The following is a 26,704-nucleotide window of genomic DNA, read 5'->3' on the forward strand; positions in this document are numbered from 1 at the left end:
CTTCTATGATATTTTTGAAAATTAACTTGGATAAATATACATACATATATATATATATATATACATATATATATATTTACCTATGTGTGTGTTTGTGTGTGTAAGTATAAGTGTGCATGTACATATCTTTCCCAGGATGAATAATCTCCTTTTAATTCTACCGGGACAAGTTATTACCCCTCTATATCTTGACTTGGGTTCTGTGCAGTAGCTGCCTTAATTTATAATGTGTGCTTCTCCAAGAAAAGTTCCTTTACTATCCTGGGTGAGTCTATTCCTCATCAAAATTTGAAACTGATTTTAAAAGTAAAGAAAATAAAAGGGCATAGGACGGTATATAGGATGTAATACTCAGATCTATCTTTTCAGCACAAGGACAAACTCTGAACACCAAAAGATTGTCCCTAATAGGAGTGGCTGTCCCTAGACATGGCTCCCTCTGTTGGACAGATCTTGGGAACTCATACTTTTGCTTTTTCTGACTTATTCCCAATAAAGGGCCTTAAAACAGTCCCAGCCTCCATGTAAAAAGTTCTGTAACACAAGACTGGGACTGGAGTAGTCTTGACAGCAGAATCTGGGAACATGACAAGTGAGCCTCAGTAGATTCATTTTCTCTTCCTCTGAAGGGCACACACCCGTTACACAGGACACTGACACAACTCATACTTTTCTGAGATCATGAGAGCAAACATTTATTATATTGTGCAGAACCCTTAAATGGGTGCTTTACATTGAGTGACAGTTTCACACAAAGATCTTTAAGAGTTAGGTGCAATTTATAAACCAACTTTTATTTTATGAGAAGAAACAAAAATATATCCATCGTTACACACCTTGTAAGAGACAGGATTTTAACTCAAAAACTCTGAACATAAAATGTTCACTCTGGGTACATATATTACATTTGCCCCCTCTCCCACACCTGAACTTCTCTGGAAAACCTGCTGTATGTTGGGCAACAAATAGATATACACTCAAATACCACTTAGTTGTGGGGTGATTACGGATTGTCCTAAGGTCATGGTTAGTGTCTCTTCAAGTTAGGGTTAAAGGAAAATGTGGAAAAATGGGAGGGTAGAGGTATTATACTAATACTTTTCTGTTGATAGGAGGAATTACATACCTTTTGCTGATAGTATAGGAAAGGGTAACTGAGTAAATAAGCTTCTCTTCTAAGCCAAGAATCAACAAAGATTCTACAGAAGGTAGACAGCAAGGAAGGGAAGGTCTGAATGGAGCAGTGAGCTCAGGTGCAGGAGATGAGCCCAGGACAAGGGTCGCTACACAGAATTGGATGAGGGAAGGAGATCATTCAGGAGCTCGGTGGGCACAGAGTCATGGGAACTGGGCAGTTCCAAGGATTGAAATAGGGATAAACAGTCTGAGAAAAGTGACATTTAGAGAACTTGTAGATGAGTGACCCATTGTTTGTGACATTAAAAAATGAGACAGTCCTTGCTTCATAGTCTAGGAAAACCCCAATTCGATGGGGAGCAACAGCCATGGAAAGAGTCAAGACCTTGGGATCAGAGGTGGAAGAGTCCTCAAAGGCATTGTACTCAGATTCATTCTGTAACCCTACAACCCAGTAGCCATTTTCAGGTCTGAATCTGGAGTAAGCATTTGAATAATTTGGGTTTCGGTTAAAAACAAACCCAGAGCTTTTCTTTCTATTGAGATTGCTTGTTTTACTGTATACCCCCAGAACCCAAGCAATTTTCCCAGACACATCAACTTCCCAGTAATATTTCCTTGAAGAGAAATTTTGACTTCCCTGTACATCAAAATCAGAAAGGTTACATGGGTATACATTCCTAAACATAAAATCATTCCCAACAGTCACTTGTCTCTGATCCTCAGAAACGACAACATTCGACAGATCATTGGATGGGTTCAGCGTCAAGTCCACTGTAGGAAAAATTACATAGTCAGGTGAATTAAATATGACATGTATCTTGTGACATTTTGAGAAGGAATATGGGAATTGACTGGGAGGAACATGAGTTAATGGGTCAGTGAGGAGTAGATCAGTTAAGAACTGTTGTATGTATGTCTGTTTGGGTGGAACATGTGTAATTGAGATCATGGAACCTAAGATTAAGCACAACTTCTGAAAAGGGATAAGAACATGATGATTTGAAGAACCTGTAATTTCTTACCCCAGTAGCTTTGGACTTCGGCCAGCTCTGAAATGACAAAAGTTTCAATGATGTTGTTAGAAGCAAAGGAGGAACCTCTGGTACCTGTCCTTTCTCTTGAGTGGGAGGGGAAGCCTCTGAGGCTGTCAACTGGTGAAGGAGGACACCTGGCCATTCCCACTTAGATGTGTTCACATCTTCAGCACATGGTATCTATGTCTTCTTGTGAGGCCTACCTCCTCTCTTTTATCCTCATATAGAAATAGCATCCATTCCTCCATGTGCTCTGGTACTGTAAGAATCTCATACACCCTTCCTCTGGCTTTCCTCACCTTTAAACACTTGCAGCATCCCATTAAGATCTGGAAATCGGAATGTACTTAGTTTCTTGGAAACAATTTTTGGCTTCTTCAAGGTCCAGACCTCGCTCCTAGATAAGACAAAAATTGATCCCTCACACTTCTTACCTTTGGTCTCTCCAAGACCACTGTCTCTCTCACCTTTCATTCCATTGATACCTAATCACTTGAATCCTCTTCAATGAAGAGCCTGAGGGAGGGACAGGTGAGAGCCCTGACACTGCAACCAGAAGGAATGTCTTCATGTCTACCTTTCTATCTACCCTCTGTGTGACTTTGGAAAGAACTTCTCATGAAGCTCATGTTCGTCCTTCAAAATGAAAAAAAAAAAAAAAAATTAACCCATACTCTCTACCTCTTAAAATAATACACTATTAGATGTAATGGTGGTAACTTTAAAAGTTGTTTGGTGCCTCTAATAAAAAGTATTTCACATATGGAAGAGTTACTGCCATCTCAGTGGTTCCTCCAGGAAGAGGCCAGAGACGATGGTGCCTAGGCAGATGCTTAGTGGAGAGGCTCTAGAATCTGGCTACTGAGAGCTTTAGGTTAGCAAGTGTGGGACTTCTGCATTGAAAGTCTGACATGTTTTCTAAATCTATTAACCCAATACAGATGCCAAGCATAACATAAAATGTCACTTTCTCTGGGGAATCATTATAAATACTTGAGAAAGGAGAACTTAATACATCAAAATTAATAGTGGTCTGAATTTCATATGCTTGATGTTGCCAAGTGTGTGCAACTTTAGACAAAGAAAGCCACTTTTCCTACAAGTTGCTAATATGTGTAAACAAAAGAGATTTATTATTGACACGAGGACTAAAGCCATTTTTCCCTGAGACTTGAATCTTTCTTTCTTTCCTTCTTCCTTCCTCCCTTCCTTTCTTCCTTCCTCCCTTTCTTTCTTTCTTTCTTTCTTTCTTTCTTTCTTTCTTTCTTCTCTCCAAAAAACATCACCTGAGAAAGAACTTGTTTCTTCTATTTTCAGGGTGAAAAAGAAATATAAAGAAATCATCATTGTGGAAAATTTGGGGGCCTGACAGAGAAAGAGGAAAGATCCTTCCTGTGATAAGAAAGGCACCTGTTAAGTATAGAAGCAAGAGACTAAGGTTTGACTAAAATGAATGAAGTCATGGAATTCTGATATTGTAATCTCTTATTTCTTTTATAAAATCATTTTTAAAATTTTTCAATTACACTTGACATACAATCCTATCTAATAAAAGAGTAATATGCAAATTATCAATCACTCTGCTACACCCACAAGCCACACCCACCAGCCAATCAGGATCGAGCATGCAAATTAACCCCAACGAAGATGGCTGCGGCCAAGGAGCGAGCAAGACGGAGGCTTGGGTTTCCCTGGTGATGGAGGAGGCCAAGCTTTCCACACACCCTGGTGGGCCCAGGCCTCCACTGAAGGCTACAAAGCTTCAATTATAGAAGATAAATAAATCCCAACATAAATGTCAGCAGCCATGGAGCTGGAGAGAGCAGGAGGCTAGGATTGCCCCCAGCAATGGAGGAAGCCAAGCTTTCCGCCTGCCCTGGCCTGCCTTGGCCTCTGCTTAAGGCTACAAAGTTTCAATTATAGAAGATAAATAAATCCCAACAGAAATGGCTGCCACCATGGAGCGAGCAGGAGACTTGGCTCAGCTCCAGGCTACAAAGTTTCAATTGTAGAAGATAAATAAATCCCAGATACCAGGGCCTCTTCTTGGGTCACTGGGGGCCATGGCCAGCCTGCAAACCACCACAGGCCCCTCACCCAGGCCTCCCCACGCCTCAAGGGAACCGCAACCCTAATCCGGTACACCCTTCAGGGCAAACCAGCTGGCCCCCACCCATGCACCAGGCCTCTATCCTATCTAATATAAGAGTAATATGCAGATTGACCATCATTCCAACATACAAGATGGCTGCCCCCATGTGGTCAAAGATCCTGCCCCCATGTGGACACAAGATGGCCACCACAAGATGGCCAGCAGGGGAGGACAGTTGGGAGGGACCAGGCCTGCAAGGGAGGGCAGTGGGGGCGATCAAGCCTGCAGGCGAGGGCAGTTAGGGGTGACCTGGCCTGCAGGAGAGGGCAGTTAGGAGCAAACAGGCTGGCAGGGGAGCAGTTAGGCATCAATCAGGCTGACAGGGGTGTGGTTAGGGGGTGATCAGGCTGGCAGACAGAAGCGGTTAGGGGCAATCAGGAAGGCAGGCAGGTGAGCAGTTGGGAGCCAGCAATCCTGGATTGTGAGAGGGATGTCCAACTGCCCGTTTAGGCCTGATTGGGGTCCCAGATTGGAAAGGCTGCAGGCTGGGCTGAGGGACACCCCCCCACCCCATGCACGAATTTCATGCACTGGCCTCTGGTATTATATAAGTTTTAGGTGTACATCCCAGTAATTAGACATTATAAAACATACTAAGTGATCATCCCCCCAAAATATCATACACATCTGACACCCTACAGAGTTATTAGAATATTATTGAATATATCCCCTCTGCTGTACTTTATAGGCCCATGACTATTCTATAACTACTAATTTGTATCTTTAAATACCTTCACATTTTCACCTGTCTCCCCCAACCTCCCTCCCATCTGGCAACTTTCAAAATGTTCTCTGTATCTGAGTGTGTTTCTGTTCTGCTTATTTGTTTATTTTTAGATTCAATTGATGATAGATATGCATTTATTGCCATTTTATTGTTCATATTTTTTAATCTTTCTTTTTATTTATTCTTCCTAAACAAAATTCTTTAATATTTCAAGTAGTACTAGTTTGATGATGATGAATGCATTTAGCTTTTTTTTTGTTTGGGAAGCACTTTACCTCTCCTTCAACTCTAAATAATAACCTTGCTAGGTAGAGTAATCTTGTCTGTAGGTCCTTGATTTCCATCACTTTGAATATTTCATGGCACTCCCTTCTGGCCTGCAAAGTTTCTATTGAGAAATCAGCTGACAGTATTGTGGGAACCCTTTTTTGGTAACTAACTGCTTTTCTCTTGTTGCTTTTAAGATTCTCATTTTGTCTTTAAACTTTGGCATTTTTAAAATTTAATATATTTTCTATCATTGACAGTATTACAGATGCCCCCCATTTTTACACACTTTAACCCCTCTCTACCCATTTTCAGGCCTTCCCCACACTATTGTATGTGTCCATGGGCTATGCATATAAGTATGTAAGTTATTTTGTTTATCTCTTCTTCTCACTCCCCACCCCCCAAGAGATATCAATGTGGTCCATGTCTCTATTCCTTGGTTCTTATTTTGATGGCCAATTCATTTTATTCCTTAGATTTCACAAATAAGTGAAATCATGTGATATTTGTCTTACTCTTATTAGCTTATTTCACTTAGCATAATAGTTTCCAGGTAGCATTTTAATTAAGATATGTCTTGGTGTAGACCTCTTGTTTGAGACTCTTATTTCTAATGCTTCTATTACCCCTAACTCTGTGACCTCCCACCACCCAAATTCCATACCATTACAAAGTGTCACCTGTCATCAGCAGGTGAAATAATGTAATACCCAAGTTTCCCACATCTATGATTGTTTAAAATTATGATTTATTCAAGATTACTCATAGTTATAATTCTGTCATCACACAAAAAGACCATGCCTGGTCTCACACACACGTACCTTTTTATGACGTTAATCACATCCTGGGGAGAAGAGGAAAAAATAAATAAATCAAGATTAAAGTTGACAGATTTAGAAAATTAAAATGGCTAGTTAAAATTTAATTTTGGAAATATCACAAATATGTTTTAGTATAAGCATGGGCTCTATAATATTTAAGATACTCTTCTGCTAAAAAATAATGTGTTGTTTATCTGCAATTCAAATTTAACTGCACATCCCTTATTTTGTCTGGGAACCCTCAAAGGAGTGATAAGCCCTCCTATCTATAAAGTTTTACTCACCTTCTTCCTCATACCCTTAGCACCCCCTAATGTGGCTTGAATAAATAGATGGTCAGAATACATAGGTGGGGTAAAACTGTAGAGATAAGACCCAAAACAACCATCCTAGAGGACTCATGTGAGGATGTTAGAAAGGTGTTTCCAAGATCTGGAGATGGAATATATTTAAAAGGCAGAGAGGGGAGCAGAGGGAAGCCAGGAGCACAGCCACACCAACACCAAGACTGGCCTAGACACCACCCCAGACCTGTGCAAGGGGGCCACTTGCCAGCTGTAACCTGAGTGGGACCACAACCGAGCCCTGGAAATGAGTGGGGCAGTATCACGCTGCGGGCTTCCAGATGTCTGCAGTGAGTGCTCACCATAGAGACCTCCCACACCACGCCTCCTTGTCAGTGCATCCTGACCTCACACTGTGAGTGCAAGCCAGGGAACTCTGTGCCCCAGTCCCACTCAGGCCCCGGGTCTTCACTGCTGTTTCAACCCAGAGCCATCAGCTTTGTGTCCTTCCTGGGGCCCCACAACCATGCTGCTGGTGTGACTTGGAGACACTTGACATGCTCAGCCCTGGGTCACAGGACCACCTTGCCAGAGTGAGCTGGAGCCACCTGGCACCCAGTCCAGACCCCAGAACCACACTGCAAGTGAGCTGCCAGAGGGAACTAGGGCACCTGCCACTAGTTGATAGGTCTGCACAGTGAACTGCATGCCAGAGGAATCTGGGTCCTCACAGGGAGTCGCACACAGGAGGAACTATGCACACACCCCTGCCCACCCTGAGCATCTGCAGTGGACAGCAGAGGGACCCAATCCATGAGAGAAGGGAGTACAACTCAGAGGAAAGACAATAAAGGTATAAGACTAATGGAAGATCCAGCCTTGAGCTAAGGAGTCCAGGATCATTGAACTGCTAGGGGCTTCAACCTCTCAGACACCAAGCAAGGTGCTCAGGGCCAGAAAGAGACAGAAAATATGGGGAGACAAAAAACAAAACAAAACAAAAAAAACAAAAACAATCCCCAAAGGAAAGAAAAGAAGCAATCACCAGAAAAATAAATAAATAAAACGGAGGCCAGCAATACGTCATGGAGAGAATTCAGATTAATGATTATAAGGATGCTCAACTGTCTACATAAGAAATTCACAATTCTTGTAAGAATCAAGAAGAAATTAAGAATAACGTATCTGCTATAACACAATGTAAGGCTTCAACAGTAGACTATCAGAAGTAGAGGTCTGAATCAGCGAGTTAGAAGACAAGGTCAATAAAAACATCCAATCTGAACAGCAATTGGGAAAAAAAATAGAAAGTGCGAGAGATAAAGGGAGCTTTGGGACAGCATGAAACAAAGCAAAATCTGCATAATAGGAGTTCAGAAGGACAAGAATCAGAATAAAGACTAGAAAACCTATTGGAAGAAATTATGACAGAAAATTTCACTGACTTGTGGAAGAAAAAAAGTCACACAAAATGAACCCAATAAGACCCACACCAAGACACATTGTAATTACGATGGCAAACGTTAACAACAAAGAAACATCTTAAGGACTTCAAGAGACAGAAAGTTATCTACAAGGGGTCTCCTACTAAACCATCAAATGATTTCAAAACAGAAATACACCAGGCCAGAAGGGAATGTAATGAAGTATACAAAGATATTCAAAACAAGGGACTGAATCCAAGAATACTCTATCCAGCAAGGCTATTATTCAAAATTGAAGGTGAAATCAGGACCTTCACAGGCAAAAAAAAAAATGCTAAGGGGGATTATTACCACCAAGCCAGCAATGCAAGAAATGATAAAGAGACTGTTGTAAAAAGAAGGAATATAAAGGGAAGAAGGAACACTGGCATAAAGAATAAAAAAAAATGGCAACAAACAAGTATCTATCAATAATACCCTTAAATGTAAATGGATATAATGCCCCAATTAAAAGACATGGGATATTTTAATGTATAAGAAAACATGACCCATATTTATGCTATCTACAAGAGACCCAACACAGAATAAAGAACTCACACAGACAAAAAATGAAGGGATGGAAAAAATCTTTCAGGCAAATGGAAAATAAAAAATAAAAATCTGGGGTAGCAATACTTATATCTGACAAAATAAACCTCAAAGTGGAGACTATAACAAGAAATAAGGAAGGCCATTTCTTAATACTAAAGAGATCAATTCAACAAGAGGATATAATTCTGTTAAATATATATGCACCTAATATAGAAGCACCCAAATACATAAAAATACTTTTAAAAGATATCAAGGGAGAGATTGACAGCAATACAATCATAGTAGGGGACTTGAATACCACATTTAAATCACTGGATAAATCTTCTAGACAAAAATCAACAAAGAAACAGCAATCCTAAACAACTCACTAGAGCAGATGGAACTAATTGGCATCTTCAGAACATTTCACCACAAAGCCATGTAATATACATTCTTCTCAAGTGCACGTGGGCCATTTTCAAAGATAAACCACATATTAGGACAGTCTCTAAAAATTCAAGAAGATTGAAATCATATCAATCATCCTCTCAGATCACAATGGCATAAAATTAGAAATAAACTACAGTAAAAATAATAACAACAAAAAAACAATCAAACACTTGGAGCCTAAATAGCATTCTATTAAACAATGATTGGTTACCAAAGAGATCAAAGAAGAAATAAAAAAGATCCTGGAAACAAATGGTAATGAAAAAACAATAATCTGAAATCTATCAGACACAGTGAAAGCAATCCTGAGAGGGAATATCATAGCACTACAGGCCTATCTCTAAAAATAAGAACTACTACGCTGCTATAAAAAAAGAAGGAATTCTTACCACTTGCGGCAGTATGGATGGACCTGGAGAGCATTATGTTAAGTGAAATAAGCCAGGCAATGAAAGAAAAATACCACATGATCTCACTGATTTATGGAAAATAAAGAACATTATATCCTGATGAATAAAAAGATAGATACAGAGGCATTAAAGCACTGAACAGACTGTCAAATTACAGTGGGAAGTCTGGGGAGTGTTGGGGAGGGAGGGAAATAGATCAACCAAAGGACTTGTATGCATGCATATAAGCACACCAATGGACACAAGACACTGGGGATGCAGGGGTGGGATGATGGCATGTGACAGGGGGTAGGGGAGGCTGGGGGAAGGTCAATGGGGAAAAAAAGGAGATATATATACTAATATATGTAATGTTTTAAACAATAAAAAAATAAGAAAAACTGGTGATAAATTATCTAACCCTACAACTTAATAAATTAGAAAAAAGAGCAACAAGAAAATCCCAGAGTAAGTAGAGGAAGGAAATAATAACGATCAGAGCAGAAATAAATGACATAGAGACAAAAAAAAAAAAAAAGTTGAATAGAACCAAGAGCTGGTTCTTTGAAAGGATAAACAAGATTGTTAAACCTCTAGCCAGGCTCACCAAGAAGCAAAGAGAGAGGACCCAAGTAAATAAAAAAAAAAAAAAGAAAGAAATGAAAGAGGTGAAATATAAACTGACCCCACAGAAATACAAAAGAATATAAAAGAAAATACTATGAACAACTCTATTCCAACAAACTGGACAACCTAAGTGAAATGGATATATTTCTAGAACAGGCGTCCTCAAACTACAGCCCGCGGGCCACATGCGGGTGTTTTTGCAGTTTTGTTTTTTTACTTCAAAATAAGATATGTGCAGTGTGCATAGGAATTTGTTCATAGTTTTTTTTTTTAAAACTATAGTCCGGCCCTCCAACGGTCTGAGGGACAGTGAACTGGCCCCCTGTTTAAAAAGTTTGAGGACCCCTGTCCTAGAAAAACAAAATCTTCCAAATCTCAATCAGGAAGAATCAAAAAACCTGAATAGGCCAATAACTACTGATGAAATTGAAGTAGTCATCAAGAAACTTCCAGCAAACAAAAGCCCTGGTCTGGATGGCTTCACAGGAGTGTTTTACCAAACATTCACAGAAGAACTAGCACCTACACTCCTCAGACTATTCTAAAAAATTCAAGATGAAGGGATACTTCCAAGCTTTTTTTTCTAAAGCCAGGATTACCCTAAGCCCAAAACCAGATAAAGTCACTACAAAGAAAGAGAATTACAGGCCAATATCCCTGATGAACATAGATAATAAAATCCTCAGCAAATATTAGCAAATCCCATCCAGCAATACATTAAAAGGTCATATCCCATGACCAATTGGGATTTATCCTAGAGATGCAAGGCTGGAACAATATCTGCAAATCAATAAACATGATACATCACATAAACAAATTGAAAGACAAAAACCACATGATCATATCAACTTATGCAGAAAAAGCATTTGACGAAATCCAGCACCCTTTCTTGATAAAAACCCTCAGCAAAGTGGGAATAGAGGGATCATACATCAACATAATAAAAACCTTATATGACAAACCTACAGCCAACATCATACTCAATGGACATAAACTAAAACCATTTCCCCTAAGATAAGAACAGGAGCAAGACAGGGATGCCTACCCTCACCACTCCTTTTTGACATAGTGCTAGCTATGTGATCAGACAAGAAGACATAAAAGGCATCTTAATTAGAAAGGAAGAACTAAAATTGTCATTATTTGCTGATGACATGATATTGTACATAGAAAACCATAAAGACTCCATAAAAAAAAAACACTACTAAATTTAATAAATTAATTTACAATGTAGCAGGATACAAAATTAACACCCATAAATCTATGGCATTTTTATATACCAATAATGAACTCACAGAAAGAGAAACTAAAAAAGCAATCCCATTTACCATTGAAACAAAAAAAAAAGATATCTGGAAATAAACTTAATTAAGGAGGTAAAAGATCTGTACTCAGAAAACTATAGGATATTGAAAAAAGAGATAGAGGAAGACATAAACAAGTGGAAGAATACACTGTGCTCATGGATTGGTAGAATCAACATCATTGAAATGTCCATATTACCCAAAGCAATCTATAGATTCAATGCAATCCCCATTAAAATGTAATGGATGGATAAGGACACATATGTAATAACTTAATCAATAAAGAAATTAAAAACTTAAATAAAAATAAATAAAAAAATAAAATATATAATAAAATACCAATGGCATAGAACAAACTCTACAGAAATTTATATGGAATGAAAAAAGAAAAAACAAATAGCTACAGCAATCCTGAGAAAAAAGAACAAAGTTGGAAGGCTCATAATACCAGACATCAAGTTATGTTACAAAGCCACTGTTTTAAAAACAGCCTGGTACTGGAGCAAGAGCATACATATAGACCAATGGAACAGAATGGAGAACCCAGAAATTGGCCCAAACCATTATGCTCAATTAACATTTGACAAAGGAGACCAGAGTATACAATGGAGTCAAAGCAGTCCCTTCAATAAATGGTGTTGGGAAAATTGGACAGACACATGCAAAAAAAAATGAAACTTGACCACCAACTTACACCATATAAAAAAATAAATAAACTCAAAGTGGATAAATGACTTAAATGTAAGATGGGAAAGCCTAAACATCTTAGAAGAATCCATAGACAGCAAAATATCAGACATACCTCATAGCAATATGTTTACTGATACATTTCCTAGCACAATGGAAACTAAGAAGAAAATAAATAGGACTACATCAAAATAAAAAGCTTCTGCACAGCAAAAGAAACTATCAACAAAATAACAAGAGAGTCCATTGCATGGGAGAATATTTTTTGCCAATGTTACACCAGATAAGGGTTTAATCTCTAAAATTTATAGGGAAGTCATACAACTTAACAAAAGGAAGATAAACAATCCAATTTTTAAAAATGGGCAAAGGACCTAAATTGACAATTCTTGAAAGTGAATATACAGAAGGTCAAAGGCATATGAAAAAAATGCTCAGTCACTAATCAAAACAACAATGAGGTACCACCTCACACCTGTCAGAATGACTATCAACAAACCAACAAAGACAAGTGCTGGGGAGAATGTGGAGAAAAGGGAACCCTGAGGCACTGCTGGTAGGAATGCAGACTGGTGCAGCCACTGTGGAAAACAGTATGGAGTTTTCTCAAAAAATTTAAAATGGAACTCCCATTTGACCCAGTCTAGGAACATATCCCAAGAAATCAGAAACACCAATCAGGAAGAATATATGCACCCCTATGTTCATAGCTGCACAATTTATAATAGCTAAGATTTGGAAATAGGCTAAGTGCCCATCATCGTAGATTAAAAAAGGTGGTGCTTCTACACATTTGAATATTACACTGCTGTAAAAAAGAAAGAACTGTTACTATTTGCAACAGCATGGATGGACCTGGAGAGCATTATGCTAAATGAAATAAACCAGTCAGAGAAAAATAAGTATCACGTGATTTCACTCATTTGTGGAATATAATGAACATAAACTGATGGATAGATCCAGAGACATAGAATCATTGAACAGACTGTCACATCTCAGAGGGAAAGCAGGGTAGAGTGGGTGGGGATTGAGGGGAAAAAAGATCAACCAAAGAACTAGTTTGCATATAAGCATAACCAATGGACACAGACAGTGGGGTGTGAAGGCCTGGGCTGGCAGGGTCGGGGGAGGCTGGGAGAGGACATTGGGGAAAAGGGGGACATATGTAATAATTTCAACAATAAAGAATTAAATTAAGAAATAAAAAAATAAGCAGGAGGAGGCCTACTATTTCTTTAAAAATATTCATGAGAATACATATTTAATTCATTATGATTTTATGCATTCGAGTGACAAAGGGAAATCTATTTCGTAGACATAATTCCACACTCTGCAGAATCAAAGATGAATAATTAATAATTCCATTTCTTAGAATGGATATTTTATTTTGTTCCAGGGACAAGCAAACTAGCACGTCAAGCAAATGTTTTTTTCCGGCCTCCCTCTACTCACTCTATGTACATTCTACGCACTACCCTATGGGAATCTCATCAATGTGTGAGTGTGAAATAAGCCACAGAAACCAGCAGCAGAGAAAGTCTAAAATGTAATTGACTGTTTCCCAGACATTTACATTCCATTTTCCAGAATGGTATTGCTATCCACTTCATCACTGTCTTAAAAAAGTATATCTTACCCTGAATTCCAATATTGTATTAGGCCAATCCACTCCATATGCTAAGCTTCTTTTAGCCATCTTCTCTTCCCCATTATAATATTATTTGCCTTATTTCTTTGAACATAAATTTAGTCTAAACTCTTTCATATCAGCAAAGTCTTGGCCTCTAGTTGGCTATACTCCCTCAAAAAAATTTTACTCTCTATATTATGTTTTTCATTGTTATTGTATATAACAAAAGCCTAGCTAAAACTGGCTTAAATTTAAAAGCAAAAAAGAGAAACTCAGGAGGCAAGCAGAGACAAGTTACCAAGCAGAAATCTATGCATTAGCTAGATTTCTAGGAAAAATCTTACCAGGATCAGTTCTTTCTTCTCAAAATTCTATTTTCTACTTGCTTATATAAACTTTCTTTTCATTCTCTATATGGTATCAACTTGAGCATCCTGGTTTAAATGATAATCTCTAATATATAACTTAGCAGAAAAGAGAATTTTTCTTTCTAGTCATAACAATAAAATTCTAAGGCATACAAATCATTGTCCTGAATGGGTCAGGTGCATATCTTAAAATAATCACGGCATCTTTGGTAAACCTATAGAAATTAAATATGTTGATTTACCTAGAACTAAGAAACATATACATCCCTGGTGCTTTTAATACTGATTTTACCAATTCTAACCAACTACATGAACTGAAATTACTCAAAAAGTAATTCAACAGGTGGTTACCGCCCCCTCCCCCCAAAAAAGTAACTGAATGTCATTGGACAAATAACTGTCCCATACTGTCCATGTCTTAGCTGAATGCCATTTCCTCACTCTATAAAAATCACAGCATGCTTTTAATAAAAATTAAAAGTATACACAACAATTTCAGTAGAAAATTCCATGGACCTAGGACAATATTTCTGGCCCAGGTAATTGCAATGGAGTCTGTCCTGTGGTTTGTCGTGGATGAGTAGCATCTCTGGCCTCTACCCACTAGATGGCAGTAGAATTCTCAGGCTCCCTGGGACAGAGGTGCTTTAGTCTTAGAGATACACCGACTTAAAATAGAATTGTTTTGAAATGGAATTGAATAGAATTGTTTCACTAATCCAAAAATATAATAGAGCAAATTTATTTTTGACAAAGATGCCAAAATAATTCCGTGGAAGAAGGGAGAGATTTTTTTCAAAAGTGTTGAATTTATTTGTGTACTTGTTTAACAATTCAATATATTTACTAAAAATATTTGAATTGTATATTTACAAAGGGTGGATTTTTTAATGTAATTTATACTTCAAAAATATTTTTTTAGGAAGAAGTAAAGATCCAGCAGATGGAAATTGGTTACTTCTCTACTGGAACCAAAGTTAAGAAATTCTTGTACAGCTAGCAAAAAAGAATGACAATAAGTCAAGCAGAAAATTTGAAATTTCCTCAATTTCCCAATATGTTTCATAGCTTAAGATTAGTCATGAAGCTAATTCCATGGAAAAAGAGTAACTTAATACCAGGTACAATTCCTTTATCAAATTGCTATATTTATCCCATCCTTCTCTAGCCAGCACAAACACACACACACACACACACACACACACAAATGCACACGCACAAGCACATACACATAGTCATATATTGTCACCCCTCACGCAGGTATCACATTTGCTACCCCTTAACAAAACAACAAAACCTAACTAAAGACAGATATGAGTTGCTTGACTAAGCTTAGTGAAGAAATGCCTTACAAATGCTAGATGATAATAGAATATAACAAGAAATCCTCTCTCAAATTTTTGCACGGCACTTTATAAAATAATAATGTGAGTTTCCCTTGTCATTTGTACATTGAATTTTCCTAATGCCCATGAAATGAATGACAGAGAAGGACCATTTAAGGGTCAAAGGAACTTTTCAATCAGGAAGAAAGTGCAGGGACCTAGAGGGGAAGGAAGCGTAATCTCTGTGATTCCCCCAAATCTCATATATAGGATCTCCATCCTAAGTCCTACCTGTAGCTTGTCTATAGATGATTCACACATATGATGTTGGAGATCTGAGATGAGCTCTCTCATGTACTGCTTCTGCTGGATCACCTGATCTTTAGCCACTGCCAAGTTATCCATCACATGCACTTCATTGTCATCCAGCTTTTGCAGCTCCCTTTTCTCTTCTTGGTCCAGGATGCCTCTCATTTCCTCAAACCCATTTAGAATCCTCTCTCTCTCAGTCTGCATACGATTCTTTAGGGATGAGAAGAAAAAGAGGCAGTCAGAATGTCTAGCTGAGGACCTACTTTTCATGCGCCTTGGAAAGCCAATACAATATTTTCCTCAGGCACTTACAAGATAAAAGGAAGTGAGCCATTCCTGGAAAAGGCATTTATCCTACTATTTGCCTTCAGCTGTTCCCAAAGCAATTCATTCAAGTCTACTTTCTCATGGCCCACCAGGAAATACATGTGCTACCTGGATGAGGCTTGGATAATTATGCCACACTTTACATGGAACTCCTCCACCCATATCTCCAAAATAGGGAATCCTGGGCCTTCCTTAACATTTCTTCTGGAAGTATCAGCACCACAAACTTGATTATAGAAATGGGACATGGATGCATGAATCACTTTTACATCGGCCCTCTCTTTCTTTGCTTCCAAATAGTTGTTTTCACTTGCGAGCGTCTACCCTGTAGCTCCCAACCCTCAATAGGAAAGGAATTGAATGAGGACTAAGCACAGTCTTCTGGACTCATTAATTCTGAGGTAACAAGGAGGAAGGGGCCCCCTTGTGATTGGACAAGGTGCTGCCCATTTTGGTGTTTCAGAACTGCCTCAGGAGTAATGTGTTTTTACCTTCCAGGTATCTCTCTCTTCGTTGATGACAGCTTCCAACCTCTCAGCTTCTTGGTGCTCCTGCGTCAGCCTGTCCACAGCCACCTGGAATTTCTCCTGTGAGAAAGGAACCACCAAAGACAAGCTATGAGCTTTCTCAGCACCCAGATAGAGGATAAACGGAGAAATCACGGTCATCTCAGAAGAGACTAGAATTTCAGAACTGAAGCTAGCAATTAGAACTGAAAATGTAGACAGAAATCTGAGGAAGCATGTGTCCTTTACCCAGGGTGATACAAGTTTCCATCTCCGTATCAAGTAGTTTAGATTTCTCTTTTCCTAAAGAAAGAACTGATCTTGCAGCAAGCGAAGTCCTTTCTCCTCAAGAAAACTCTTCCCAGATCTAACTAACCATGTTCCCCAAAATCCCAGCTGTTCACTGGGGCAATCAGAACTTATCTTGAGAAGTAACTCACTCATACAACTTCTCTTTGATATGTATATTATTGAAGAAAATGAATGAATGCACAACAATGTCCCTCAGGCCTCAGAAGCTGAGCCAAGGATATCAAAGAGAACGCAGCACTCAGTTCTACGGTGACAAGGGAAAGAGATGGGATTAAGCAGTAAAGATTTCACTTCCGGTGACATTCTGCCCAATGTTTCCACACTCTGGGGCCTACCTGACATTCCTTGACCACCTCCTCCACGTGGGAAATTTGGTGACCTTGGTGCTCCTGGACACAAAGGCTGCAAATGGCCTTCCCATCCTCCTTACAGAAGAGATGGCAATTCCCGCCCTGGTGCTCACAGAGATCGCTCCTCTGCTGCTGTGGTTGCCACATGTTGGCTTCTCTGATTTGCTTCACTATGTTGTCCAAGTGCTGATTAGGCAGGAGGTTCCAAGGGTTGTATGTGCTCTGGCACACAGGACAGCGGCATTGCCCTCCAAAGAAGCTCTCTGACTCATTTGCAGTGATGCAGGCTTGGCAGAAGTTGTGGCCACAGTTCAGACTCAGGGGTTCTGTCAGGAGCTGCAGGCAGATGCGGCAGATAAACTCCTCGTTTATGCTCCCCTGTGATGAAAAATCCATTGCTGTGATCTCCTGGCTTCTTCCTGTCCTGACTCCAGAGGCTCTTCTTGCTCACTGACTCCTGCAAGGCTGGGAATATTGAAGGAAACAGGATAAGAAAGGCAGGAATAGAAAGGATACTGATTGGGCAGACATTTAGAATAGGATAAAACTTTAATATTCAGTAAAGATAGGAAAAGAGACAGAGAAGAAGAGTAGTCAGTGACAAAATTAAAAAGTCCCTTTGTAATAATTTCCAACACTTTATCTTAGTTTATGTCATATGACAAATTTCACCCCATCAAGGCAATGCTTGCTGTTTCCTTCTACTGGATAGAGGACAACTTGAGACCCTTCCTACCAAGAGCTTTATGTTACCCATCCATTAGTCTTGTCTATTATTTCTCACCTGCAAACACATCCAACAGGTTAGATACACTAAACCCCACTGTAGTCCCCTGGCCTTTTACACTTGCATGACTTACTTTATTTGAACAGTTTTATTGAGTTGTATTTACATTGCATGCATTCATTTTAAGAGTAGAAAAGTTTCTAGTACATTTATTAAACAGAATAACTATCACCACAATCTAATTTTAGAACATTTCTATTCCTTGAAAACAAGCTTAATGCCATTAGCAGTCATCCCCATTCTGACCCCGAGCCTTAGGCTACCATTAATCTCCCTTGTGTCTTTATAAAATTTCCTTTTCTGATCAATTCTTAACAGCAAAAATATATACTAGAGGCCCGGTGCATGAAATTCGTGCATGTGAGGGGGGTTTTCCTCAGCCCAGCCTGTGCTCTCTTGCAATCCAGGACCCCTTGGATAGGGTCCCTAGGCCTGGCTGGTGATCAGGGCCTATGGGGGCTTTTCTCCCCCTGGCTGCCAGCAGCTGGCCCACCCCCACCACTGCCACTGCTTGCCACCTGTGCAGCACTGCCACCTCTCCCCCACCACTGGTCACCTTCCTCTGCAGGTGACAGGTGTGTGGTGTGATCTCTTGGCTGGCCTGGGCCTCCCTCTGTGGAATGATCACTGGCCAGCCCTGCACACCCACCACAGCATTGCTAGTTGGTGGCCTGGGCCTTCCTCTGTGGGCGATCGATCATAGGGCCCCCATATTGATCACCCCACAGAGGGAGGCCACCCACCACAGTGCCGCCAGCTGGGTGGCCTGGGCCTCCCTCTGTGGCCACCAGCCCAGTGGCCTGGGCCACCCTCTTTGGGGAGATCGACCGCTGAGCCCCTCCATCAATCACCCCACAGAGGATGGCCTGGCCTCCTCCTGCTGTGTGATCATGGGGCAAGGGCAGGGCCCCCTGACCAATAGCATCGCACCCACCTTGGTTGGCCTGGTGCCAGTATGTCATAGTGTGGTCTTCCGAAAGGTCGTCTGGATGGTCATTCTGCTGTTCAGTCATTCGGCTGATTTGCATATTACATTTTTATTATTATAGATGACCCTTTGAGTCTGAATTCTCTCACTTCACAGGCAGTCATTGAGGTTCATCTCTCCTGCCTTTCTTTCCCATAATAAAAACATTTTCTTGATATTAAAAGCACCAAACCCACTGCTGCCTCTCAGATTTTACACTTGCTTATCTCTGAATGGAATGATCTCCCTGATATCAGCATGACTCCTTCTTACATTTTATTCTGTCTTCCACCTCACATGTCTCTTATCAGAATGACCTGCTCTAACTTATCTATTATAAACTGCCAATACTATTGCTTGCTGTACCCTTGATATATTTTTCTTATTTTTATTACCTAATATATAACATATTTCTTTTGTTCACTGATGTACTCAGTACCTTTAACAGTGCATCACACAAGAACACAATGTTTGGTGAATATATAAAACTAGAAGTTCCCCATTCCCCATCTCTCCAGAGATAATTAGACATTTTCTTATCAGCTTTCATCTTTATTACCATTAATTAGCAGTTCTCCAATACCTGAGAAGTGTTTATCTGCTAACATTCCTGTCTCGCACAGAGCCTTCCCATACCCTCAAACACACCTACAGAAACATCAAAGATACCTACAGAAACATCAAAGACATAATATAGAGATCATTTCATCACTAACAATTTTTAACCAGTTATAATTTAGAAATCACATTGGCCTATTCATTTCTTATATATGTATTTTTATAAGAGTACTCCCTTCTTGGATTAAGAAGTACACATTGGTAGTCACAAAATAGTCACAGAAATATAAAAGTACAGCATAGGGTATATAGTCAATAATATTTTAATAACTATATGTGATACAGATGGGTATGATTAGGGGGAAAACACTTTTTAATTTATATGATTGTCTAAACAGGGCTTCACCTCACAGGTTAGATGCTGTACACCAGAAAGTAATACAAAATGATATTGAATATCAACTGTAATTGAAAAATAATAAAGAAATAAAAATAAAAATAAAAAGAGTACTTTTTTCTTCAGATGTGAAAATAAAATAAATGACTTACAGAGGTCAAGGTCATTTTTAAAATAGGTAGAATTGTTGAGAAACATATTGCCTTCAATATCACCATTATTGTTCTCTCCACTACTGCACAGATTTAAAAAGACAAAAACAAATAGAGGGAGAGGTTGCAAGAAGTAGATTATAACCAATACTATTGGGATGCACTGAGGTAACAGTGAGATGTGGCTCTCAGTGTAGAGAAAATTCCCTGTTCTTGAACCTTCGGAGAGACAAGTGACCACATGGGAGCTACAGAGATGGGCAGCAACCTGATCATCCATCCTCTTTCATCAGCTTGCCAGAGGATTGTACATTTATCAGGAAGGTTGTGCACAACTTCCCAGAAGTTACCAAGACAAGAGTAAAAGAATCAGATCATGGGAAGGGACAGCAGGTGTCATGTCTAGTCTGAAAGATGGCAAAAAAAAAAAAAAAGTCTCTAAAGCAGCCCAAGAAGCAGGCCAAGGAGATGAAAAAGGAAGATATGTCATTCGAGCAGAAGGAAAAAAGGAGTATAAAAAACTCGAAAAACGAGGAACTGGAAGCAAAGGCCAAGGGGAAAGGCCCCCAGGACACTTGCGTAATTTAGAAATCTGGCCAGAAATGAGCTGATCCTAAATGAAATTTAGGATCAACATCGTCACTGGGACAATGTTGATCCTAAATTCCATTCCTGTTTTAACATCTGAATTCCTTGTCATAATGTCTGTTGCCAACTACAGCTAGATGAAGCTTGTTGTCTGAAAGTTTGCTGTACTTTTAAGAAAAAGCTTTTATTTAAAAAAAATAATGATAACTTAGCAAACAAGTAAGAGGAGCAGTTTCACAAGATCCCATCCTTTCCCACATGCATCCGGACAAGGGCTCTCACCCCTGGCTGGCCTCACCCAGGCTTTATGAAAAGGGAAAACAGAACTCCATCTCACAGGTTTCACTGGAGAATAGGAGGAAGAGATTTTCTGTCTGGGAAAAAAAAAAAGTATTCTGGATCACTTTGGCGAGGTAGAGAGTCAAAAATACAGAATAGGAAGAAATGAGGGTAACTCAGCCTGGAGAAATAACAGTCCCTCCGAGAAATAAACAAGACTGCTCTTTTAAACCTCCCTTCTTTAAAAGTCACTCTTCCCCCAGACGCAGTGTTCCTCTTTACTGCCAGCGCAGCAGAGACACCCACAAGCAGAGCAGCTTCAGAACCACAATTTAAGACACCAAACACATTCAGTCTGCTCCCCCAAGAAAGTGCCCCACTTACTTTCAGGAGCCTTAACTCAGTGGAGAAGATCAAGTGTAGGTCTGGTCAAGATCCACTCGTCAATCCAGAAATGAGTTCTCCACCGAGGAGTGTTTCCACACAGCAGGAGTGAGAAATGAAAGTTAAATTCATAGGAGTGGAAACGAAACTAAGCAAAACAAAAACTTAACAAAAACAATGGGACGCCACCATGTGGAACACTTGGGAAAGTTAATGCTTCAGTATGTTCTAGGACCTATTCCAGCTTGGCACTCAATCACTGTGTTTTTATTCCTTTCTCAGATTATTCTAGCAAGAATATTTGAATAAGAAAAATGTGAAATCCAATTATACATTCTACAGCTTGCCTGAATACTCAGAATTTCAGTTCATTTCTACACCTACTAGTTAAACTTATCCTATAGTCATGTACTAAACTACTTACTATGGATAAAATCATCATCCACAAAGGCTGGGTACCTGCACTTTGTAATGCAGAGTCTGATGGAGAAAATAATCAGTGATAGAACTCAGTTCATTTGAGCTGAGAGATAGTAGCTATTATCTATATACTAGGGGCCCAGTGCATGAATTCATGCACCTTGAAAGGAACTGTGGGCCGAGAGGCAGGGGTGGACACAGGGGTGGGTCTCGGCCCATCCTCTGTACCCCTGCCCAGCCCCTCCCACTGCGGTCCCTGGTCCCCTGTCTGCTGGCAGTCCCACTCCCACCACTGCCACTCCCATGCACTGACAGTGCCGGCCCTGCTCGCACCCATTGATGGTGTGGAGTGATTGGGGCCAGCTTCAGCAGTGGGTGCAAGCAAGGTCAGTGTGGCCAGCAGGTGCGAGTGGCAGCTCCTGCCCCAATCACCCATCAGTTGTTCAGTTTTAAAACCCTAATATTCAAACAGACTAAATAGCAGAACCAAACAACTGAACAACTGGTCTCTATGATGTGCGCTGACCACCAGGGGGCACACGTGGAACATGGCAGGCGTCAGCTGCGCAGGATGGTGGAGCAGGTGAGTGGGGTCACCAGACCAAGGCGGGGTGCCAGTTTGCTGTCATTGGGGCAAGCCTCTGGTGGTTACAGAAAATTCTTTGCTCCCGTACACCATTGTCCTGCCCAGTGCTCTCACCCACTGCCGGCACCAGAGCTGCTGCTCTCAGCCGCTACTGGCATCTGTCTCTGACCCCAATCACTCGGCACTGTCAGCCAATACAAGTAGTGGCTGCTGGCCCTGATCACCCCTCAGGGCTTCCCCACCTCTCCTTGCTCCTGAGGGGTGATCAGGGCAGCAGCCGCCGCTCACACCCACTGCTGGTGCTGGCCCCAATCGCTCTACACCGTCAGCTGGTACAAGTGGGGCCAGCGCCCTCAGTGCATGGGAATGGCAACAGAAGGAGTGGGGCTGCCAGCAGACAGGGGACTGGAGGCTGCAGTGGGAGGGGCCAGGCAGGGGCATGGAGGATGGGTCTTGGCCAAGACCCATCCCTGTGCTCACCGCTGCCTTGCAGCCCACAGTTCCTTTCAAGGTGCACGCATTCATGCACTGGGCCCCTAGTTGTGAAATATAAAAATAAAATTTTAGAAAAGATTCAAAAATTGAGAAAATTTTTCTACACCATTGAATCTTAGGGTTCCACTTGTTAATTACCAGTTTTCATTCTGACCTAGACAGGCCAGAGGAGGAAGCCTTCCAGTCATAATGTGATACATCTCTGTCAATGACATGTTACCAGCAACTCAGGGGCAGGAAGAACATGAAGGTTAACACGTGGTGCTCTTCAAGTGGAGTCTTTCCCTGTGCAACACTCACACCTCCATAATCGTGCATTTTCCCCATTTCCTGGGGGAAACATTTGGTCCTTTTTACAACATCAATCAAAAGTAGAACTGAAAAAAGATTTTTTAAAAATAATAAATAATAAATAAAAGAATGTACAACTAAGACATGCCATAGTACTCTTATAAAAATAGAATAACAGTAAAATAAAAGTAAATATAATTTTTTAAAAGGAACTGAAACATTTCTGTTTCCTCTACATGTGTCTGTACCCTGTTATTGATCATCTTTTTCTGAGAACATGTTTCTGATGCTGCAGCTACAAGTGGGTGGAAGCTCCAGACAAGGGTCCCTGACTGACAAGACTACAGAGCTTGGCAGTCTTCAAACATTAACTTATATGAGACAGGGAAGGTGACTGTAACATCAACCATTTTTCTAATTAAAGCACAGATATTTTGGTATTGGTTGTAATCCAGAGAAGATTAAGCAATCTTACCTTATAAATTCTTACTGATTTACGTATATGTATGAGGCAGGAACTGGAATTTATGTAGGCATAATTGTTGAGGCATACTGACAGTTTCAGTTTCAAGGGTATGAATAAAATTATTTTAAACAGAAAATAAACTCATGATGCTCTGCAAGTGCAATGACACGCATGTAAATTTTGTACAAATTACATTCTGAAAGCTGACATTTATTTTCTTTTATCATCTTTGTCATTACAAATACTGTCATTGAGCATCCCTCTTCATCTAGCCCTGCACCCAATAAGAGTAAGATTTATGAAGGCAGGTAGGAACCTCCTTTATGCTATTCCTCATTGTGTCAGATTTACATACAAGATATTGTATATGGGGAGTGATATGTAAATAGAAAAACATACAATTATATTGCTATGAATATAATTTTAATTATATTGAACTTGCTGATGATAATCATGGTTCTGTTCTATTGGTGGTGTTGAGGTCAACATAATTGCTGTGGTCATAATCAAATTCTGGTATTATTAGCATTTATGTAAATTCCTTTGACAAATTTTAAACAATTCTTCTCATATTCTGTTTTGTTCCTAAGATATACTCGGATACTTACCTGAATGTCTGTTGTTTATGTATACCAAACATGTCAAACTCATGGCCCGCAGGCCACATGTGGCCCACAACAAATATTTTTGCAGCTTAGCCAATATAACGGTATGTAAGAATGTTTTAATAAAAATGTCATAACTTATTTTTATAATATCCTGTTATACATAATTATTAATAATAAACTACAATGTTTGCTAATGACTGATTACTATAATCATGTTGCATTCATTTCCCTAACACGCCTTATTCGAAGGTTCACCATTTCTCTCCACTAATAATAGCAGCGAATATTTTAGCAGCCAATTGCCACATCATTAGTCTTGTACTGACTTGTTTGGTGTGCACAACAGGAAATATTTTGCTTTCGGAGAACAAGAAAAATAGGTTTATTTTCATTATGCTTATTAATTTGTGTAGTTATTCAGTGTCTGGTAAGTAAATGTTCAAGAAAAATATTAATTTTTATTAAAATGTTCTATTATTTTATATGAATGATTATTCATTTATTTCAGTCCTTTGTACTCAGCATGTCTCTATCAAAATAAACTACATTTCTATGAAAATTGAAGTTTTTTGTTTTTTTGCGGCCCACATAAACTTAAACCCTGTTTATTTGGCCCGTGTTGGCCTTTGAGTTTGACATGTTTGATCTACACCACTACACTCTAACACATTACTTCCTGTGCCCTGTGTCTTTTTAGTCCAGAAACAATTAAAAAATCGTAGATCCAACAGGAGATGTAAGGACTAAAGAAAACACAGAGCCCTGAAGAGAATGTATTATTCCCTGGACTTCAGAACATAATATGCTGGGATGTAGACCACAGCAATGTGCTTAACTCTGGAGATGGACTTTAAGTGATGGGAGAAGGATCATGGGTCATTCTGGTTTCCCATTGGCCCACACTTCTTATTGGCCTTATAAGCTCTGTTTTGCTCACTGGTGTCTCTCCACCTTAAATTTGATATCTCAGTGGAAGTTCCCAGGACACCAGTACCACTCCCCCTGCTCTCCAATACTCTCTTTGGGCTTCTGATTTCCTTAAACATTTTGCAGATTAATATTTTTATACTGTATTCATACACAAGCTCAAACACATCAGGGCCTCTCTGTATCTGCTTTTTTCAAATTTTAGATTGATCCAACATTTTACAGTCCAAAGCAGCCCTTCCTCAACCTACTCAAAAATGCATACTATATGTTGTGGTTTATGTTTTTAAAGAAAGGGATTTCTTGGGAGCTAAAGAGAAGAAATCTGATAAAGAGCCAGCTTTTACACATCTTATTAACAAAAGGATTTCTTTCTTCTCATCCCAAAAGCACTGAACCTCATACAAACATCTCATACAGAGTCAGGAGGGAGCACATTAGTTCTCTGGGGCCGAGGATGTGGGTTTAGGTCAGAGATTCAAAGGGAGGCAAGCATAAAACAATGGATATGGGATTTGTGGGAGGCACACATCCTAGCCTGTTCCTGTACACTCCACACACTGAGCCCTCCACTCACCTTCAATTGTCAACAAGTTTTATAGATCAAATGTAGACTATTCTAAAAAATCACTCTACTATATATCTCTGCATCTACCACCAGGCCGCAAATCATTCTATTCTTCATTCTCAACTGTTTTAATGAAAACTAAGACAATTAAAAAATAGATATGGCTGTTTGTTATGACATAAAATATATTGACCCTAAAAACAGAATATCTACTTATACTATTTACTCAAGAGCAATAAATTGTCTGTATTTCAGAAGACTGGACATGGGATCGTACCAAGGCCTGCATGAACTATCACTGCAGATTCAACTCCCCACTCTCACACCGGGGGTGGGGGGTGAGTAGAAGAACAGGCTTCTCTTCAGTCCTGGGGACTGGCCATAGGCTGTCAGCCCACCTGAAAGAGTGAGGCCAATTAGGAGAAAACAACTGAAAACAAAAGTAAGCCTGTGAGTACCTGCTTGGGGTGTGTGTGTGGCGTGGGGGGTGGAGGTGGGGGGGTTGGAGGGAGGGTGTCAGAAGCAGAGCTTGAGTAGTCTTGACAGTGGTGTTAGGACCTGCAAAGCGCTGTGTCTAAACATTCAGGTCTTTTTTTTTCCTTGTAACTAGGGACTTCATCGTGAATTGGAGAACTGGGATTCCAGTTACTGAAAACACACGAATGTCCCTGGAGTTTATTTTTGTCAATAATTGAAGAGTATCGCTAGTAAGTCACAGCATCAGTCATCATAGTAATGTGGTAAAAAGAAGACAGAGATAAAAAGGAAATTTTAGAAGATTAATCTCAAACACACACACACACACACACACACACACACACACACACACACACACACAGAATATTCACCTTGCAATCCTTTATTATATCAAAGATCATCCAAAGTGAGAAATTTAGAAATTCCTATGGACATACAGGGATCAGAACAGATAATAATTGACAAGACAGCCCATTTTATTTATTTATTTATTTATTTAGTTAGTTAGTTAGTTAGTTAGTTAGTTAAGTTTTACTTCTGGGGACAAATTTGGGAATAAAAATGCCAAAAGACGAGGAGATTTCATAATTTCTGAATTGGTGGGAATATCCATTGTAGAAATAATGTCTCTGCTATTTCATTGGAGGTGAAGAACTGACTTTTCTCTTTGTTCCTGAAAACTTGCAGCTTACTCCAAAATTAAGGCTGAGCTGGGCAATAAAACTTAACTACACTATTGTTAAGA

At 39.7% G+C, this 26,704-nt stretch overlaps 1 protein-coding gene across 1 annotated transcript; it reads right to left on the reverse strand.

Moving 5' to 3' along the window:
* Positions 1-773: 773 nt before the first annotated feature.
* LOC103303442 (E3 ubiquitin-protein ligase TRIM22-like) lies at positions 774-21,235 on the reverse strand. Its single transcript, XM_008160442.3, has 8 exons — positions 21,122-21,235; positions 16,995-17,474; positions 16,333-16,428; positions 15,494-15,724; positions 6,145-6,167; positions 2,474-2,571; positions 2,163-2,189; positions 774-1,911 (listed from the first exon to the last, which is right to left on the reverse strand). Exons 2-8 carry the CDS (start codon positions 17,403-17,405, stop codon positions 1,316-1,318), a joined length of 1,482 nt encoding a protein of 493 aa, XP_008158664.1. The 5' UTR covers positions 17,406-17,474; positions 21,122-21,235; the 3' UTR covers positions 774-1,315.
* Between the last annotated feature and the right edge of the window lie 5,469 nt (positions 21,236-26,704).

The sequence above is a fragment of the Eptesicus fuscus genome, chromosome 13 (assembly GCF_027574615.1).
Source record: "Eptesicus fuscus isolate TK198812 chromosome 13, DD_ASM_mEF_20220401, whole genome shotgun sequence".
NCBI lineage: Eukaryota > Metazoa > Chordata > Mammalia > Chiroptera > Vespertilionidae > Eptesicus > Eptesicus fuscus.

What these genes read in the sequence shown, in the direction of transcription:
- LOC103303442 (XM_008160442.3), bottom strand. Translation starts at nt 17,405, where the DNA reads ATGGATTTTTCATCACAGGGGAGCATAAACGAGGAGTTTATCTGCCGC. An exon ending in CATCTATAGACAAGCTACAG is followed by an intron (nt 6,168 to 15,493) that starts GTAGGACTTAGG and finishes TCTTCTCCCCAG; the next exon opens with GATGTGATTAACGTCATAAA. An exon ending in CGAAGTCCAAAGCTACTGGG is followed by an intron (nt 1,912 to 2,162) that starts GTAAGAAATTAC and finishes TTTTTCCTACAG; the next exon opens with TGGACTTGACGCTGAACCCA.